At 45.0% G+C, this 19,344-nt stretch overlaps 9 protein-coding genes across 9 annotated transcripts; 4 read left to right on the top strand and 5 right to left on the bottom strand.

Annotated features, from left to right (window-relative positions):
• Positions 1 to 2,694: 2,694 nt before the first annotated feature.
• Positions 2,695 to 3,234, bottom strand: GLAREA_09069 (uncharacterized protein; the record flags this gene model as incomplete). Its single annotated transcript, XM_008078030.1, has 2 exons — positions 2,695 to 3,012; positions 3,079 to 3,234. The coding sequence occupies 2 exons, from the start codon at positions 3,232 to 3,234 to the stop codon at positions 2,695 to 2,697; spliced, it is 474 nt and encodes a 157-aa protein (XP_008076221.1).
• Positions 3,235 to 4,160: 926 nt separating this feature from the next.
• GLAREA_09068 (uncharacterized protein) lies at positions 4,161 to 4,793 on the bottom strand (the record flags this gene model as incomplete). The annotated part of the gene is made up of 1 exon (XM_008078029.1): positions 4,161 to 4,793. One exon carries the CDS (start codon positions 4,791 to 4,793, stop codon positions 4,161 to 4,163), a length of 633 nt encoding a protein of 210 aa, XP_008076220.1.
• Positions 4,794 to 5,407: 614 nt separating this feature from the next.
• Positions 5,408 to 5,899, bottom strand: GLAREA_09067 (uncharacterized protein; the record flags this gene model as incomplete). Its single annotated transcript, XM_008078028.1, has 3 exons — positions 5,408 to 5,464; positions 5,517 to 5,823; positions 5,871 to 5,899. 3 exons carry the CDS (start codon positions 5,897 to 5,899, stop codon positions 5,408 to 5,410), a joined length of 393 nt encoding a protein of 130 aa, XP_008076219.1.
• A 365-nt stretch (positions 5,900 to 6,264) lies between these two features.
• On the top strand, positions 6,265 to 7,034 carry GLAREA_09066 (uncharacterized protein; the record flags this gene model as incomplete). The annotated part of the gene is made up of 3 exons (XM_008078027.1): positions 6,265 to 6,323; positions 6,368 to 6,813; positions 6,871 to 7,034. 3 exons carry the CDS (start codon positions 6,265 to 6,267, stop codon positions 7,032 to 7,034), a joined length of 669 nt encoding a protein of 222 aa, XP_008076218.1.
• Positions 7,035 to 8,081: 1,047 nt separating this feature from the next.
• GLAREA_09065 (P-loop containing nucleoside triphosphate hydrolase) lies at positions 8,082 to 9,461 on the top strand (the record flags this gene model as incomplete). The annotated part of the gene is made up of 2 exons (XM_008078026.1): positions 8,082 to 8,230; positions 8,291 to 9,461. The coding sequence occupies 2 exons, from the start codon at positions 8,082 to 8,084 to the stop codon at positions 9,459 to 9,461; spliced, it is 1,320 nt and encodes a 439-aa protein (XP_008076217.1).
• An 821-nt stretch (positions 9,462 to 10,282) lies between these two features.
• GLAREA_09064 (Arabinanase/levansucrase/invertase) lies at positions 10,283 to 11,407 on the top strand (the record flags this gene model as incomplete). Its single annotated transcript, XM_008078025.1, has 3 exons — positions 10,283 to 10,606; positions 10,653 to 10,841; positions 10,901 to 11,407. 3 exons carry the CDS (start codon positions 10,283 to 10,285, stop codon positions 11,405 to 11,407), a joined length of 1,020 nt encoding a protein of 339 aa, XP_008076216.1.
• Positions 11,408 to 12,398: 991 nt separating this feature from the next.
• Positions 12,399 to 13,490, top strand: GLAREA_09063 (uncharacterized protein; the record flags this gene model as incomplete). Its single annotated transcript, XM_008078024.1, has 1 exon — positions 12,399 to 13,490. One exon carries the CDS (start codon positions 12,399 to 12,401, stop codon positions 13,488 to 13,490), a length of 1,092 nt encoding a protein of 363 aa, XP_008076215.1.
• A 538-nt stretch (positions 13,491 to 14,028) lies between these two features.
• Positions 14,029 to 14,940, bottom strand: GLAREA_09062 (NAD(P)-binding Rossmann-fold containing protein; the record flags this gene model as incomplete). The annotated part of the gene is made up of 4 exons (XM_008078023.1): positions 14,029 to 14,217; positions 14,267 to 14,423; positions 14,475 to 14,582; positions 14,633 to 14,940. The coding sequence occupies 4 exons, from the start codon at positions 14,938 to 14,940 to the stop codon at positions 14,029 to 14,031; spliced, it is 762 nt and encodes a 253-aa protein (XP_008076214.1).
• Positions 14,941 to 18,195: 3,255 nt separating this feature from the next.
• GLAREA_09061 (uncharacterized protein) lies at positions 18,196 to 18,943 on the bottom strand (the record flags this gene model as incomplete). Its single annotated transcript, XM_008078022.1, has 4 exons — positions 18,196 to 18,357; positions 18,412 to 18,528; positions 18,586 to 18,710; positions 18,793 to 18,943. The coding sequence occupies 4 exons, from the start codon at positions 18,941 to 18,943 to the stop codon at positions 18,196 to 18,198; spliced, it is 555 nt and encodes a 184-aa protein (XP_008076213.1).
• Positions 18,944 to 19,344: the final 401 nt, after the last annotated feature.

The raw sequence follows: 19,344 nt of genomic DNA, 5'->3' as shown, positions 1-19,344 counted from the left end.
TTCCCATTTATACCACGCTTCTCAGTCGCTAGATCTTTTACATCGAAGATACTGGATCTTGAGCTTCAAATAGAATTCGAGATATTCATCTCTGTCGCTCTTTCGCAGTCTTACCAGCATACGACAATAATAATCATTGTACATGTCTGCGGAAGATAATCTGAAGATCTCCTTTCTTGGGACTGACTGCTGCAGCAGTCCAGTTTTATCACAAAAGGGACGGGCTATACCCTATCGTCGAAACATTTTGGAAGCAGTCGATGTACGACAGGCATAAGGTGCATGCCGATGGCTATGATCATTTCTACTCTTGCGGCTGAAGCCAACCACGACAACCTTATTCTGTGGAAGCGACTATGGATGACACCACAACTCAACACTTCACGACTACATCAAGGTGCAATGCAGAGGATCATTAATCTTGCGAAAGATTTGCAGCTGGTACAGTCTCGTTGAACGAAGCAGTCGTCCACACTCTTCAAGCACAAAAGGAAATCCACAAATGACACTGCAACGATCTGCTCTGCTATTCCGTTAAGCGATCGGTCAAATATGCAGGCGATCAAGATATCTTTTACCTCCACGATCCAGTCGAGGATGCCTCCAATCATGCCTCCAATCATTGTTTATATTTGAAAACGGTTCTGGCGGCTTGCTGATAATTGGACCAGTTTCATTTCAACCAATAATCCGCGCTCTCTCGTCAAGTGTTTAGCAAAAACTCAGAACTCGTGTCCACTTCTCCACCTACCCCAACTTCGAGCCGTCCCGCTCAGCTCTCCAAGAACGAATGATAAAGAATATTCTAATAGTCGGTTCACTCGTGGACGGAAGCTTTCCTTGCAAGCAGCAGCGGAGCATTACGCCAAATCCCTCATATCCATCTCGAAAACAACCTCAAGTCTTTCCATCCCAGGCAAATTATATGTTACAACCTCCAGAAACAGCCCATCCACCAATCTCAACCTCAACCCCCTTCCCTCCACCAATCCAATTTTCTCACAAACCCGTCTCGAACCCACATTTTTCACGTCCGTCAACGCCCAAATCTCATTAACCCCAACCTCATCTCTCCAAAACTCCAAAACCGCCCTAGCAGCTTCCGTCCCATACCCCTTCCCCTCAAACTCCTTCCCCACTAAACCCCATCCTATATCCGCCGTCTTCGTACGGTGGAAAAAGGATATACTGCCTATATACTCCTTGTTTCGCGCAAGTGTATTAGATGGTAGGGATGGCTTGGTGGATCTGAGACTTTTGTTCAGATTGATTTTTTAGGCTGGTGGCGCGCGCATTTGGCGTCAAGTGCTTCTTTGTTGGTGAGTGGAATGTGGTCGGGCCGGGATTTGGGGAGTAGGGTGGTGACGAGCTGGAGTTGGGATGTGTAGTGTGAGGGGTTGGATGGGCTAAAGAGTTGGAGAGTAAGTCGCGGGATGGAAAAGGTAGGTGGGTAAGTGGTTGGAGAGTCCATGGTTTGCTGTTACGGTAAGTATTTTGCTCTCTCAATTCTTTTTAATGGAAGGCGTGGGCTATCTACGAACTGTTCTTACTACTCACTTAGCTAGCAAGATGAGAAAGCCTTTCTTATCTCATAGCAAAATGGCACAGGTACCTAAGTAGGTGTTCTATCAATATGAATCATGTTGTATAAATTTTAAGGATCCTGAATCTACTTCGTAACATAGAACAACACGAACAAACCACCCACCGACTGAATCCAGTGACCTCTTTATAAAACTAGCTCAAATTCAAGTCACACCTAGAATTAAACTTGTACACCGAAGTAGTAACTCACCTCTCATATCTCATCAGCTTGACAGAAAATAACAGAATACAATCTTCAAATCCCACAGTGAAAGCCCCCCTTGCAACCCCCATGTTTCACATCGGGAATATCACACGTTGAAGTATATGAGTGTACTGTACAGGTTGCTTATCTAGCATTACACTGCGCGATGAGCACGCGGAAACGGACGAAAAGATTGATATGCTGGGAATAGCATAACAAGTCAACAAATGAGTATAGAGTGACGAGGAAGCGAGATTTAGAGGAGCGATTTTAAGTAGGGTTGGTGGTTTTGAGAGGAGATGGATGGAAGTGAGTTATGTGTTTTCCAAAGTAGAAGACATTTTGCTTATAAATCTTTTGCCCTTGCTTTGCGAGGCAGATGTTGGATTCGTGAGTGGGACGTGATTTTTTTGCTATACAACTAGATTTTAAGAGCTTTGATGTTCCGTAGGCTAGGGAGAAGTAAATGGGGGGTTGTTGATGATTACAAATTCTGTTTGCGGTTGGAATTATAAGGAGCTAGTCAGCGGTGTATCATTGAGTAGGATATACTCATGCTGTTCGAATTCAGGGGAACTAGGTTTTATGGGTTTGATAATATTTGAAAAAGGACCGCGCTACCTCGATCACAGGTCAAGAATATTGTCAGGCTGATAAAAAGTTCATTATGGCTAACGTCTTCGTAGCTAAGCAATATTGGTATCTCCAAACTCGTCGCGAAAGTGGTATCGAATAAAAGAAATCAAGAAAACATCCTCCACCGCTTCTCTTCTCATATTATCGCGCTGAGCGCATAGCAAATAACCATCCTTCTCCCCTTGACACCCACTACCACCCTCATTATCACCGCTCTCCACATCCCCCCTCCCCCGCCACCCTTCTAATCTCAACTCCCCTCTCTCACCCTAAACCCTCGCCCTCCCCGTCCACTTCGTCCTCGTCCCCCTCGACCTCCACCAATACCCCGCCATGCCCACCGCACTCACCAACCACAACAGCGCATTAACCAAATCCACCCACACCGCATTCTTCATCCTCTTGATCCCGCCATTCCCCTCGGGGTTCTCGTGGATATACATCTTGCCGAAGATCCCAAACAGCGCGATCCACAACACAAATAAGATACTGTCCCAGACGAAGAGGAACGGGATGCGGTGGATGAACGGGATCAGGTAGGCGAGCGCGGTGGGCGCGGATAGGGAGGCTGTTACGACGGCGTAGACCTGGGGAGTGTTAGATGGGTGAGACTTTTGCGGGATTAAGGGGGAGGAGGGGAGAGGAAGACATACCCATTTCCCATCCGAGTACTTATGTTCGCGATTCGCTTTATGCAAGTCAACGCCATAAAGCCCGACAACCGTGAGCGCGAGGACGATCTGGATGATGCGGAAAGCGGAGTGTGCGATGTAGGCGGCGGAGAACTCGAGGTTGGGTTTGAATCCCATTTTTGCGGTCGTGTTTCTGTTATCGCGTTCTTTTGTTGTTGTCGCGTTTCTCCTTTCTTTGCGCAAACGTCTTTACTCTTTATCTTCAGATGCGAAGGACAATAGAATCACAAACTCGCGCGCAGACAAAAGAAAGAGAAAAACTCTATTCACGACAGCACCTACCTCACTATATACCTGGCATTGGTTATCGTCATACCAGTATATCTTGGAAGCGACAACCCGTGTGCAGCCACGACCAGATTGGGGGTGTTGTCCATTCAATTTCCTTTCAGCGACGGTGAGTGATTGGAGGAAGACGCGCTGGGGTGTCCCATTTGGTGATTGGGTAAATTCGGGAGTGGGGTGGTGACGTAGGTGTGGAGTAGGGTTCATGGGAGGTGGAAGCGAGACGGGTTTGGGTATCGACAGCTTCAAAAAATTATGTACGGAGTACCCGTATATAGAGGGTTTGATGGTTTGATGTTGAGTATGAATGGTTATCTAATTATCTTACTTTTCCATATGGTGCGCTTCTATATATTTTTGTCAAATCCGAGCCTTCTAGCTGTCATCAAACAACAACCTTTTCTTAGCACAAACATCGTTTCTCTGATTAAAATTTCAGAGATGAGTTTTTAGATCTTCATTAATCATTAATCATTAGACATCATTTCATTAATGGGCCTTCACAGTTTACAGTGGAATCAAATAGGCGTTTATTAAAAAGATTTGATTATTATCCCGAGCAAATTTTCAATCCTCCACCACTCCTTTCGATGTTTAACATGCTTTTCTTTAAGCTGCACGCAAGTTGGTATATCATTAGGAAAATATTTCAGGATGGCCCTTTATAGATATCTAGGAGATCGTGGTGTACGTTACCAATCTGACTTTCTGAAACTGTTGATGGATTAAAGCACTCAATTCAGTCTCATAAAGTATCCTCATCGTTTCAATCTCCCATTCGAAATCTCCCCAAGTTCCAAACCTCCTCTCAGCTCTCCCCTCCAGGCCTCCGCTCCACTTTTCATTTTCTGCGCCATTTGCTTCATATTCCCCACAGCAAGCACATCTCTACCAGATCCTCTGGCAACCTCCTGCGAGAAAGCTGATGAGCCATAACTCACCATCATAACACGTACGACAGTCTTGCTACTCCGCTCCGAGAGCTCTTTGAAAATCCTAGAGATAGTTGCGGACCAGCGAAAGTCAGGCGCAGACTGGGAAGATGAAGAGTGTAGGAGTTGGATGTCGATTATGATGTATATGAGAGGAACACCGTGTAGAACGGATACGAGGAGCGTGAACCACTCGTCTTCGCTTGCGGATGTGAGATACATGCGGAGACGTGGACAGAGAACAGAATCTGTGTGGATAGTTGAGTTGAACGCGATGGCTTGAAGGACGAGGCTTTTGAGGATGTCAATGGTGCTGGTATGCTCACTTGCTGTGGATGTCTGCGGTTCGCGCGTTTTCAGCGCCCAGATGACGGGAATATAGGCCTTGTGAAGAAGGCTGATGGTTGATACGCTGAAGGTTTGAATGGTTTTGGGGAGTCTGTGGCTGCCTTTTATCATTATTAAGGATTATGTTGGGCTGATATTCCAGGTGTGCATTTTTGGAGCAAGCCAGAATGAGAGACCTTTGGGTTGGTGGAGGTGTTGTCGTTTGCATGTGAAAAGTAATGTTTGGAGACTTTTTGTTGGATCTAGGGAGGCGTTTGATTGGAGCTTTTGGATGAAGTTGAGCAGTTGCAGCTGAGAGAGTTGTTGCTGTGTTGGGACCTGTCCACTTGAGTTGAGACTTGGGAAGGTTATCATTGTGGTTTTGAGATCAAAGAGTACTTGAGAAGTCTTTTCAAAGTTTTCATCAACCTCCTCAATTCTCTCTAACTTCAGCATTATAATCTTCATGATGGAGTGCATATCTCGCTGTTCGGCAAAGCTACCGACTTGAGCTGTATCCGAGATACTTTTCGACAGAAGTCCGATTTTCTGAACAATTCCATCATAGCAAAGCTCCGGAGGTCTTGTGACTGAATGGAGGATGCGAAGTATCCTTCTTTCTTTAAACCATGAGAGTGACATGGTGAGGAATTGGAGAACCTGAGCATACAGCATGATCATGATTCTCCGACTATCCTCCGTGGGGAATAGATTCGCCGTACTTGCCATGCGAGGAAGGACGTCTGCTATTTGGCATAACCATCTACGATTATTGCAAGAGACTTTTCGTGATTTACAGCACCCTATATCGTGTCGTCAGATCATTTTAAGTAAAGTGTTATGGGACTCGCTTACAACAAACACTAGCTTCATGGCACCATATACAAATGACACATACTGTGGTGAGCCTTGTGCTAACGCGTCCGTGACAGCGCCATAATAATGTACCTTTTGAGCGAACGCTGTGAGACACTTTCGGATCTTTGGATTGCCTCGTAGATCTTGGTACTGCAATTGTGCTCTTGATAGACAAGTGATAATGTACTCGAGCCTACTAGGTTGGAGGTCAGAAACCGATTCTGATTTTGAGGACTTTTTGGGAATAGTAGCAGTAAACTCGGCCACTGCTTCTTTGAAGACATTATCAGCCCAATCCGCGCCGCTAAGATAATCAGCACGCTATAGAAGTTTGGACTCCACCTGACCTACTGGTTGGCTCCATTGTAATGCGAAAGCATAGTTTGCAACTTTAGACATCTTGAGTTCTCGAGTCCATGGTTCGAAAGGTAAGACGCCAAGTGTCTAACAAGCTGGTGAGGGTTCATGAAATCCAAACCCGTTTCAGGCCACCAAAGCTTCGTGTACTATCGCAGATACTTGCTAGGTCCACGGATACATGCATTTGAGCCAAGGGGCTTGTGTACATATTGATGGCTATGTACGGGGCAATCCTCGTATTACCACACCGTTTCTACGCCTCGAAAAACTTGCAATAAAATCGAGACAGCAATTGCCGTGACACGTAACCATCTCTGCCAATTTAAAAGGTAATGGTGGTTGCCCTGCCTCCTGAGTACCGTTTCTTCTCCAAACATATTAGCATATGGACGACTTTACAGTCCAAAATTCGCTCTCCGCGGTTGAACAAAGCAAAAGAACTCAGTATCGGCAATATTAAGAAGGAGTTTGTAAATCCACTAGGACAGCGGCAACGGTCGTGGAATTTCTGACGACGGCGACGAAACAAAATACGAGGACGGGTTCAAGAACTACAACGAATATTACAAACCCGACGGAAAGTTCCCAAAATCCAAGCAATACGAAAAGAACGAGAAGCAAAATACATATGGAAACGACACCGGAAGCACGAGGGCACATCGAGCCCAGTATTTTGACACCAAGCCTGGCGGACACTCTTCAGCGAAACATAGTTCATATCAGTTGAAAGAAAAAGATACTCCTTCATCCTCCACAGAACCTAGACCAAAACTTGAAGACGCGAAATCGTCAGCTACACCGCAGAAAGTTGAGAAGACTCACATTACAATATCTGATAATCTAAGCACAGATAACAACAAGAAAGACCGGCGGCTCTTGGCTTTGAAGCCTAAAATAGTTAAACCGATTTCTGCATCAACATCTCGCGTATTTAGTCAGTTATTTGGCACTTTTCGTACTACCCAATGATTCTAACTATATCTTATGATAGGCAATCTCCCTTCTCTTCAAGATTTGGAAGGAATTACACTAGGACCCGACGGGCAACCAATATCAGCGGCCGTGCATGATTACCAAACACAATTGGCACTTCTAGAGGCACAGAACAAAAAAGGTTTATACTCGCCAGGCAATAACAAAACAACGCGACGTTAAACAGTCGCCTTCCAGCAACGTCCGTCTTTCGCCATAGTTGTACATCTCCAAGCGCTAGTGATCGACTGAAGAGGCACTATCCTCCATCCTCATACAGTGCTGGTTATTCATTGCCGCTTCTCGAACAGGAATCTAGTGTTTGATCCAGTGGCAGTGCAAATTTAAGTTTACCAGGCGGTGGAAGCGGCTCAAGCATATACCTATTACACCATCAACACTTTATCCACACTAAGCCAATGGAGACTGTTAATTCCACGGAGCCTCTTTCCTGTCCCCTTCACCTACTTCATATGACAGGACACTAAAAGAGCAACCACAACAGGCCGCCATATATCAGCAACAATTAGCACAACAATGGATACAAGTTATCCCAAACCGAACAGCCCCAGCCCGTCAGCAAGTTGACTGTTATACTGATCCAGTCGATGCATTACCCATTGATAATTTCCGCGTCGGATCGCAGTTTTCGATTGCTGATGCCTCCAAAACGATCACCCGTTCTCATTCTTCAGCTGAACCCGGTCAATCGTTCCCCACTATCAAAAGAGAATTCAAACGAGTGCGATGCCAACCCACAAGCATTTTCCCACAGTAATTACCCTTCCATTCGAAGGCAACATTCGAGACCTCGAGAAGAGGATCCCATTATTTATCTGTTCTCAGCTTTGGGAATTGATCTTATTGCCTTTGGATTTCCAACAGAGTCATTGAGTAACATCCAGCTCTTCAAGAATATCTGTTGCAGACGCAACAGAAGATAACTACATTTGAAGAGAAAATCCGGGTTACGAAACACAACAGGTATCTTGTCCTGTACCGTATCAACGGTACGAAAAAACCACAGATATACTTTGATTCTCCAGAATGGGTTGTGGGACAAGATCATACAAGAATTTTGAGGTCGAGGCTGCCACTGTCTAACTTGTCCCATTATCTCGAAAACACAGCGACTTAAGCTTCATTGTTTTTCGCGATTATGTGGATAATACCACCTCAACTAGCCCAGAGATGAGTGCAGCAACAGCAGACATAGACACGGGTATCACGATGTCTCCCGTGCACGAGGAAGAAAAATTGCTCGTGGTGTCCGAACGCCTCACGGAAGCGATAAGAATGATATTGAAATCGAAATCAGAATTCGCAGATTTGCTAGACTTGTTTGAATCGGCTGGGGCAGAACTACCGTCGCCTTTTGTGTTCATCTACCACTCGCGAGCTGTTATCCAAGAGTTGATCAATAAATAATCCGATCCCAGCGCCGCTCAACAGCTGAAGCTCATGATCGATTACATTTACGAGAACTACGGACTTGAGTACGACTCAGCAGACGCTTCATTCCAGAGGTCCTGCGTTTCTGGGCCTTATATCAAGTACCTTTTTAAGCCCGGAGACGTGCTTGTGCAAGGCATAGGTGCTGATAGAAACGGATATATGCTCAAGACTTGGCCGCGCTTGAATTCGCTGGGTGAAGAAGGTCTCAAAGCAACTGGGAAGGACAATCGTCAGTCAGAATGGAGCTTGGAGGTTTCCTCCTGGTCATTCAACGGTTCGTTCAAGCGCATCAATAGTCGGCTTACTTTATCAGTCGATGATTCCGACAAGATAGAGCATGCCATCAAAGAACTGAATATCAGACCAATCAAATACGCCAGTAGAGAGGATGTTAAAACCCTGCAAAAGCGCGGTGAAATGTTTTGGAAATGTCGAGAGAGGCATTTTGTATCATATCAGGAGCGTGGCCGTGGGGATCTTCACAGCGCAAGCTCCAGTGAGGAAAGATTCATGATTGACCTGAAAACATTCCGTGACTTGCACCCGGAAGAGGAGAAGAATAAGTTTGACGAGAATGTTTCTTTTTCGGAATCTTTCGATAAAAATGCCATGGCACAAGAACGTCCCCCCGACCCGAGTTTCTTGTACTTACTTCCTCAAAAGATTATCGGCTACAACATGCGGCGCAGAAAATGGGTTAAACTCAATGCTGACTGGCTGTCTAAGGTAATCTGGGATAAGAAGGCGTTCCAAAAGTTGGTACTAGAACAGAAGACAAAGGACTTGATTGAAGCTTTGATTGTCAGTCAGATTTCAGCAGAAAAGTCCACGGATCTCATCAGCGGGAAGGGAAATGGCCTCATATTGCTACTGCACGGAGGGCCAGGTACGGGCAAGAACTTGACTGCGGAGAGCGTTGCTGAGATTGCCGAGAAGCCACTATATAGAGTCACTTGTGGGGATATTGGATTAGAACCGGAAGAAGTAGAGCAATATCTCAACTCCGTGCTGGGCTTGGGGAAAATCTGGAGCTACGTCGTCCTGCTCGATGAGACTAACGTCTTCCTGGAGGAGCGAAGCATGAGTGATGTTAAGCGAAATGCACTTGTATCAGTTTTTTTTTGCGTGTACTGGAATACCACGATGGAATCATAATCCATACAAGCAATCTTGTCGGTACCTTTGACGAAGGCTTTCAAGTCGCGCACTCAACTCGCACTCCACTATCCATTGTTGACGAAAGGTAAGCGCTACGAGATCTGGACTATGTTCATTACGCGGCTTCGAGGGCTCGGAGAGACGCAAGTTGACTTTGCGGATCTAGAAGACCATCGTTGGTAGTTGGCGGATTTCAAGCTCAACGGACGGCAGATTCGGAATGCAATTCAGACATCGCGACAATATGTGTCTTGGAAACACGCGAAGGAAAAGAGGATTTTGAATTTCGGGATCTTAAAAGAAATTATTGCGATCTCTGGGGCATTTGACGTCTATATCGATAAATTGAACAATGGGATGACTCAGGATCAATTAGCTGAGGAGGATGGGTTACGACTTGGATTTCTGTCGACTGAATTAAGGGTTCCCGTATCCCACCACTAGAGACCCCACCCCGTGGCTAGCTCCCCTATCCCCAAGCGCACCAATCATAACCCACCATTTTCCCCATACTTCCCCAGATTCCGGGCTCACGACATAATTATCCAAGTGCCGGACGCGAAATACGATAATTACCCCGCGTGTCATGAGAACAAGAGCAAAGAGATGATCCACGAACGGGAAGCCGTCAAGGTCGATGGTGGCGGAACAACCTAAAGAGGTTTATTTCTGGTGGAAGAATCCAGCGGGGATGTCGGGGGTAGTGATGGCTCTAATATGAGTAGACTTGATGATATATATCATATTACTGCCGCGGGGATAAAGTTGGAATGTTCCTGCTCGTTCTCTGATTTTTCAACCCTCTTCTCCTCGTCAAGATGAAGTTCTCAGCACTTCTCTCCCTCGTCCTCCCCCTAACCACGGTCCTCGCCTCCCCAACTTCGCGCGATCTAGCTCCCCGCGCAGACACCAGTCTCACAGGCTATTTGGGAGTATTCTTCCTCGGCGATGCACCAAACATCTATTTCTACCTCAGCAACGGGAATAATGCTCTTTCATTCAAGGCATTGAACAAAGGAAATCCAATCTTGGTGCCGAAGCTCGGGACAAAGGGTGTTAGAGATCCAAGTATTATCAATGGAGCCGGGGCCGAAGCTGGGAAAAAATGGTACATAATTGGGACTGATTTGAATATAGCTACAGTGAGTTTCAGGGAGGCTTGAATGATCAAGAGACTAATGAGTGTAGACAACATGGGATGCATCTCAACGAAAAGGCTCGCTTAAAATCTACGTCTGGGAAAGCACCGATCTAGTCAACTGGGGCACCGAAAGACTAGTCACAGTCGAGAACTCAGACGCTGGGATGGTATGGGCACCCGATGCGATCTGGGACCCGGCGAAAGGCCAATACCTCGTCCACTGGGCATCTAAATTCGTAGGCCAAACCCCAGCAAATCTCAACTCATGACCGAACAATCTACTCACCCAAAACAGTACGCAGCTTCAGACACCGCCCACAGCGGCAAACCAGGCGCAGACGTAATCCGCTACGCCTACACCAGCGACTTCAAAACTTTCAGCAAACCCCAGACACTCATCGACAAATCGCCCACGTCAATAATCGATCTTTCGCTCATCCAACTCAGCGAAAACAGCTTTGCGCGCTTCATCAAGAATGAAACCGCTACGAACGTCTTCATGGAACGATCGGACACTGGCTTGTTCGGGACATGGACGCGACCTGGGGGCGGCACAACCTTTATTCATAGTGGAGTCGAAGGGCCATACGCATATGCGGATAACATAACGCCTGGCAAAGTGAACCTGCTTCTCGATTACTATGGAAGTGATGGGTATCGGCCGTTTACGAGCACGAATTTGAATGCGAATGCGTGGGTTGATGCAAGTAGGACGAATTTTCCTAAGAATTTGAGACATGGGAGTGTACTTGGAATTAAGCAGGATCAGTACGCAGCGCTGAATGCTAAGTGGGGTAGTTGAGGTGTTGATAGATTTTCGAGTTTTTGTAATGATCACAACTGTTATTGTTTAAAACGAACATGCTTCCTCATGCTATTTCACTCAGACATTTGATAACTGCGATATCTATACAACCAGTTAAAGTGACGTGACATAACGAAAGCTAAACTGGTTATGGTGCGAGAAAGTATGCGATCACTCCTCTCTAAAATCTCAACATCTTAACTTCACTGGAAAATGTGTGTCAAGTCTTAGACAAAAGAAATAACCTCCGCTACAACCCCTTTTAAAGATTTCTGTGTTCCTGTTACTCACAAAATATGCAAATTCTGTTAGGCCCTTCAAATTGTGCTGGATGTTAAGAGGACTATCCAATTGTATTCCTGAAAGAGCATGATGGTCTACGGACAAATGCAGCCCTTGTGATTATGAAACGGGGCTTGATTGTCTATGGAAAAATAAAATGCCGCCTTCATTCTTCGTGTTAATCAAGAGTTTCTTCTTGTAATATAATTTAAGCCGTTGCAACTGTAAGTAGAGTGAGTATTACACAAATAGCAACTTGAAAATCGACTTCTAAAGCTTCCATTCAGTCGATGACGTACACAACAACCTACTTTCTTTCCATCTACATGGGATTCATGCCATATTAAATACAAAGAGAGCACAATACATTGTAAGTACTCTCGGTATAATTCTCAAAAGGCCTGAAAGAAGATTCGCCAGCGGCGAGAAGCGGCTTTTTTTACGAATATGGAAAGTACAAAGAAACGACAAAAGGTTCAGCATTTACTTTGTGGTTCTTTGAAAATGTCAAAAAGAGGCACCCTAAAAATATCATCCTTTGTTGGTTGAGATCCGGAACAACAGTTTGGTGTTTTGTATTTCTAGCGGGTCGCCGTGATTGGAAGTTCTTGTCAAGCAAATCTAAATTGATACCTAAATTTCAATACCAAACACTCTCCAACAATTTTCACCCGACTTACACAAAGTCAAATCCGACGACATCAAAATGCCAAGATACCCACCAATCCCAGAGCAACCTGCTCTTTACACTGTAGACGATGACGAACCTGACACCATAGAGGTTGACAACCCCAGGGATTTCGGAGGTAAGACCCATGTCACCCGTGACGACCTAACAGAGTTTTATATCTCGGAGGGCTGCAGCCGTAAGCAAGCCATAAAGAAGGCCGATCTAGAATTCGAAGCACGCGCCCCAAACTACGGGCTATGGGGAGCCAACGTCGCTGGGCCTTCAGACTATAATATCGCAGGTGGACGACACCATTCGGAAGCTAGTCGAATCAAAGCACAAGTATGGGAGGCGGCTAATAACATCGTCAACGATGAAAAGTCCTATAGTCGAGGCTACAGTCCTTCCGACAGTGACCGGGAGTACAGCAAACCATACTACCCAGAAGATCATAAGCGCTCAGATGTACACAAGTCACGTTCTCATCCTCAAGACTACGAGAAGAAGACTTATGGTACTAGATACTACCCAGATGAGTTTCCCTCTTCCCATTCTGCATCCGATAAATACCGCGAGGCACGTCCACGGAAAAGTCACTCAACAAGCGAGGAACCTCGAGTACATCACGTCGACCGCGAACCTTCATGGGCAAAAGAAAGCACCTCATACCCCCGTGCCGAGAGAGCTCGAGCTGAGCGAGACCACCACCGAAGCTCACGAGCTCGTTCTCCCTCTCCACCGCGTCGAACCAGAACTCACAGACGAGAAGAAGAGTACGAGCCATCCCGATCTCGCAGCGAACGCGACACATTTGACGATTTCTACCAACGTCACGCAGAAGGTAAACCCAAGCATGTCTATGAGACTCGCGAGGGTATCAAGATCACCGTGATACCAGACGAGGAACCACGTCGTAGACGTTCCGAAGCTAAATATGGCTCTCCCCTTCCTAAACGAAGTTCGAGATATGAAGATACTCCGCTCCCGAAAAGAAGTTCCTCGTCACGTTATGAAGATTATGAGCCGGAGCCGGAGAGCTATCGTGGTTCGTATCACGAAAGGCCGTCGTTTGATATTCCACTTCGTCCTGCAACGAGGGAGCATCGTCCTAGATATGATGGGTATTAGAGCTTCCACGTGGTGGGGCTTTCATCTTGGGTGTATTTTAAATGGTAATAGATAAGTTTGATCTCGGTTTTGATAGACGCAGGTAAGTTGGAATATGGAGCTGGGCTCTAGTCAGTTTGAATTAATTCAACTAAATTGACAAGAATAATGTGTTTCAAATATTTGAGTGACTTTGAATCTTGAAGCAAGTGAAAAGTGTTGTGATTTCATCAATTGAAAGCATCTGTCGATGGAATACCTACCTAGGTAGGTAGGTAAGGTATTTTCATCCTCGCTTACGACATCTTGGAAATGCAACAAAGAACTTGAACAAAGAAAATGGTAGGAGTGACAAACCCTCCAAAATTTGAAATTGGCTTGAGAAAAGCATAACACGTACATAATCAGTCATCTCATATGTAGCTGTGTGAAGTCACTTTTATTTTGTGTTCCCTGGCAGATCTGATCAAGCCACTTTCCACCTAAGCGCTGGGTCCACAATGACTCTACATACTTGGATCCTAGTTACCAGAACTTCCCCCCCCCTACGATCCGCCATTTACCAAGGTGGATTAAGCCCATCATACTGGTTAGGTCCGTCAGTCTTCTCCCATCCCTTCACCAGAATATTGAGAAACCCCCCATTATCCTTCGCTGTCGCCCCAATAATCTTGTCAAGCGTCGCCTTGGCACCGACTTCCACTGAAAGATCAGCATATTCAACACCACCCAAATCAGTTTTGAGCCACTAATAAAATCAGCATACTTTGTTTGAAAACAGTGGTGGGGTAGCTTACTCCAGGACTGACACAGAAAACGGTAAACCCTTCGCTTTCGAGGTCGATCGCGTATTGGGCTGTTAGCATGTTGAGGGCTGCTTTGGTCACTTTGTAGGCGGGTGAGCTTCCCCATGTGTATTTTCGTACTTGGGTTATGGAACCTAGTGTTGTTGTGCTAGTCTGATTTTAGTGGTGTGTTGGGCAAGGGTAGATGGCACATTCTTACATATTGGCGATTTTCTTAAGATTTCCGGCTTTGAGGAGTGGTAGAAATGCAACAGTAATGCGGTGCGGAGCAAGAACATTCATTTCGAAGTGAGACTCAAGGTCCTTCCTATAATATATATCAGAACCAGGAAACATACATTTTTGGAACTCACTTACATAGCGGGAGCTCCTCCGGGAGCTGTGCCCATGATTCCAGCGTTGTTGATCAAGACATCCAAACCTTTGCCGTTCAATTTTCCTTCCACTGTAGTGACGGCAGCATTGATGCTATCTAAGCTGAGTACATCCAGTAGTACAGTCACAACTCTATCATTATGCTTGCTAGCAAGGTCCTTAAGAGCAGCAGATTCGCTGCGAGAAGTTGCGAAAATGGTGCCGACCTCCGATTTTGGCATTGAGGCGAGTGTCTCAACCATGGAGAGGCCGAGACCGCGAGAGCAGCCGGTGATGAGGTAGGAAGTCATGACTTCTTTTGGTTGAGAATCAGTGTCTTGGGTGTCTTTGGCTGATGTGATTGAAGTGACGAGACTTTGAAGATGAATGAAGAGCAAGTTGATGTTGAACAATCCACAGGGAGACAGGCGACTATTTATGTCCTCTTCACCTCCTCATCGGAAACAACACTCTCAGATACAGCTTAGTCAAAATGAAAAATCCACTCCGAGACATAAATATTCCAGACAATTAGTATATACAATGCAAAAGTGGCCGAAAGCGACGGCGAAAGTGGCCGCGGTAACGCACTCGCTTAAAATGATGACCGAATCGGGCAACTTTACGGCTTTTACGATATCTCCGGCATGGAGATGGGTTTCTCCATGGAGCCAACATTGCGCTTTGGACCAGTCATTGGTAGACTTTGGGTGTTGAATTCATTGAATACGTAAAATACTGGGGTTTCTTGACCTTGTATATTTTATGGGGGGAAAATGTGTATTTTCGGATTTTATGGGGGGGCTCGCTTAATTCGGAGATATGAGGGACTGAGATCGTGTCCATGACTTGGACTTGATTCATCTTGCAACTTGTTTATCTTAGATTGAGCGATGTGACAATATAGGTTTCAGCAAAAAACAAACATACCCTAGTAGAACACGTATTGCAGAATTTCGATACTTGAAATTTATTCGCTTTGCTGCCATCCTTCTTCTTCTGTGAGAAACTCATCATACCTCAAGCTACTGATTCTAGAAATTCCAGAAAGCACTGCTTCCATACATTTTAACATCCAAGAAAATATAATACAAAAGTGTAGGGGGTTTCAGCCGGTAAAAGATAGACAAGCTGCTTGTATTGCGGAACCGAGTTGTGGTTTGGGCAAGACTTTTCGACCAAAAGAAGTCGCTTGAGTGAACTGTCCTAGAACCTATGCTAGGTTTGGTGAACGACCTTTATAGTATGCTTCTATCGTTTGAGAATGAATCTCATAGCTTCTGGGTTGCTTTTAACAACGAAAGAACCGTTATAGTAAGCCAAATCAATAATATCTCGGCGGAAGTTTGCTAGTCTTTAGGGTAATATGTAATAATCATACGAAGGAAGGTCTTAATTTTTATGATATTTCATTGCTTCCAAACTTAATGGACGGACTGGATTAGTGTCCTGTGCCAGAAGACAACAAACAGCCATTGGCGTTTCTGAAGGTGAGCCTAAATTGGCCAGCCTAAAGTCTGCTGTCGCGACTTTCAATGCTCTCAAATGTTTGAAGCATTCTTACGACAAAATATGACGCTTCTAGAGTCTCTTTCTGAAGACCAGCGCACATCCTTGGCCCACCGGCGAAGGGCACATACTCCCAAAATTTTGGTCGAAAAGTATCCCAGTGTTCGGGTTTAAACTCTTCAACATCGTCATCCCATATCTTTGATTGATGATGAAGGACGTATAATGAGGTATCGAAACGAGTGCCAGTAGTGCAATATCTCGGGGAACGACCATCCGGTCCCCCACCGACTGGTAGTACAGTATCGCGAAGTGCTATTCGTTTAAACCCAGGTAGGACAGGATAAAGTCGCAGATAAAAAAAGATACGGTCAGTCAGATTTACCACCAGTAAAGCCATTTGATAAAGTTCTTCTCCTCCTTCAGGACTTTCTGCAAATAAGTCATCCTCATGAGTGTGTCGTAGTCTCGTGTGGGAACCACAGACATTATTTCTTCACGGAGTGTCTTCCATACAAGTGGATGTCGAGCCAGCAAAAAGAAGACATTTCCTAACAAACTTGAAGTCGTGTCTTGAGAAGCCATTAATCCTTTGAGATGAAAGAGAACTTGTATTGACACGCCAGAAAAGGTTCCGTCGTCAAGAAAGAAGTCCAATGGAACGAACTGTAAAGCAGTTTAGCCACTAGATAGATTCATTGCAACTTAGAACACCTATAAATCCCTGTAATCTTTTGCGATTTGCAACATGTGATAAGTAAATTCTGATTGGAAGGCTTGATGTGGATTAACTTCAAAGTAACAATGCTTAAAATGACGGCTTGTTGTGAATTGGGTAAGTCTGGCTCATCTTGGTGACGCTATACACCCCTGCAAGCTTATACGACTTCCAACAGAATTCTGAAGAGTATCAAAAAAGGTTTAAGAAGTGTGGAGATACGATGAGGTCGATAGTTAGACAGGGTCACTCAGAGCTAACCTCGCTATCACCCCTACAAGTGGCCTTCGATGTGCAACAAACCACTCGGCAAATTCGAACAAGATCGTCACCCCGAAAGGAACTTGAAACAAGTTACTTTCTCATGGAAGTAGCTAGTGTGGGACTTGAGAAGGCTTACTCGGCTCTGTGCATTGTTCTTTGTTGCGTCCGTCCCCCAAACACATTTCCAGCTAAGTGGAAGTAGGACCAACTTCACAGTGTTGTTTTATCATTCTATGAGCTCAACCCCTTGAATTAGTTTTGGAACAAGATGATTCAGAGTTGTCCCTAGAGGTGCCATCGTCTTACATCAATAAAATATGGTGAAAGTCACAAAGAGACTTGAGCGAGCGGAAAGTGGATTACATAGGGTCACAAAGATTCGCACTATGGTCCCTGCAGATCTACTCGACGTGCAACAAAAGACTAAACCTCTCACATGAAGGTGTCAAGCTCGATGGTTCCATCGTTTGAGTAGAAACATGGAACTAAATGGTTCACACTAATGCACACACTATATCCCCTGCAAGTCTCATCGAAATGCAACAAATAAAGTTATTTCTAGAAAGAGCTTCACGTCAGTTGTACGAGCCGAGCAATTGTATTGGGAAGGAGCACTAAAGAAACCTAAGTAATTGGTTCATAAACTATTACCCCTGCAAGCAAATACGACATGCAACAAGAAAGAGAATATTTCGTCACTGCAGTAGAACACTGACACCTTTTGTCGTCATATTATATAATGATCACATTAAGTCATGAAGTCTGGTAACGTGATAAACCCGATACCAAGAAATAGTTGATTGATTTGAGGCCAGGCTTGAGGCAACCGGAAGGAAGGTACGATATGGTTGATGTATTACGGGGAATTAAAGCATTATGGAGATCAGGCGATAACGTGGTTCTTCGGGTGTGCGATGAAGAGATTTTATAATGCAGTCACTTTACCTGACAGGACTCAATAGCAAGCAATGATGAAGTGGATGAATATGAATATTATTATTAAACATGCGGATATACTCGCGGGGTATCCCAGACTAAACTACTGCATGTGACGCTTTCCAATATTTGAACCAAACTACCACTTGCTGCCTGTGCTAGGTGAGTAGCTAAATGGGGGCGACATATCGTATCCCTTCGGTGGAGGTGCCTCCAGCGTCATCCGCTTTTCCTCATAGCAAGGGAAAAGTGTCTGACATGCTTCCCCATGCAATTGTTGAGGGGTTACAAACTGGAGGGGCTACGCCAAATGTCAGTGAGAGAGAGATAAGAGATATTTGACTTTTTGCATTACCTTCTGGTCCCTTTTTTTCTCAAACTCTAGAGCGATTAACACTTCCGCAGCCCCTTTGGCGACCAAAGATTGGAGATTCGGACCGAGTCTATCTCTGAACGTTTTTATGCGATCGGTCTATGACAATGTTAGTGAGTTATACTTGACTCTGTTTTTTGCCATTGTAATCTTTACATCATCAGCCAATCCTGCGAAGTATGATACGAAATGGTCTTCACTCTCTTCCGTATCAATTGAACCATCCTCCGGAATATCCAGTAAAATTCCAGGTAGGTTAAAAAAAGAGCTTTCTGCAGGATCTTACAGCATATTTGTGAGATATTGTGACGTAACTGGCACCGTTAGATGCAAATTCGAAGGTTGAATTATAGAATCACTTACGATGTGCACGTCTCAAAATTTGAGGTAGTCGTAGGCGGGGTTGCCTCAGCTTCAATTCAAATTTTGGCTTCGAGCATCGGAACCGTTGCTCTACGGGGAACTCCTTCCCCTTCTTCGGAGCTTGCGACTTGGTGTTGTTTGTAGGAGCCATTGCAGTTGAAGGTTTGTCTGATCAACAAAGATTGGTATTGAATGCGAAAGTGTGTTGCGGGAGTTGCAAGGCTTGACAGTTGAATAGAGAATGAAGAGGTAAAGGTGAGCTTTCTTGCTGCTTATATAGAAAAAGAAGTATTGACACACTTCAAGACCCACGCAAAGATGTGAGGTCATTCTTCGGGATCAATCACAGGAAATCGGTAAAGAGTGTTCAAGTATACTTGGAACCAGAGAGGAAGTGATCGATTCTGTAAAGCGGCATTAAGTGTATCAAGCCTAGTCAATACGATCGCCCTGATGATAGTAATATACCCACAGAGATCGTATCGAGACCAGCCCAACTCTTTCGTTATTTTCCCTATTCCTGTATCCATTTTCCCTATCCAAATTTGAACT

The sequence above is a fragment of the Glarea lozoyensis genome, assembly GCF_000409485.1.
Source record: "Glarea lozoyensis ATCC 20868 chromosome Unknown GLAREA1, whole genome shotgun sequence".
NCBI classification, from domain to species: Eukaryota; Fungi; Ascomycota; class Leotiomycetes; order Helotiales; family Helotiaceae; genus Glarea; species Glarea lozoyensis.
The sequence above is the reverse complement of the archived record's forward strand: the minus strand, read 5'-3'. Positions and strand labels throughout refer to the sequence as shown.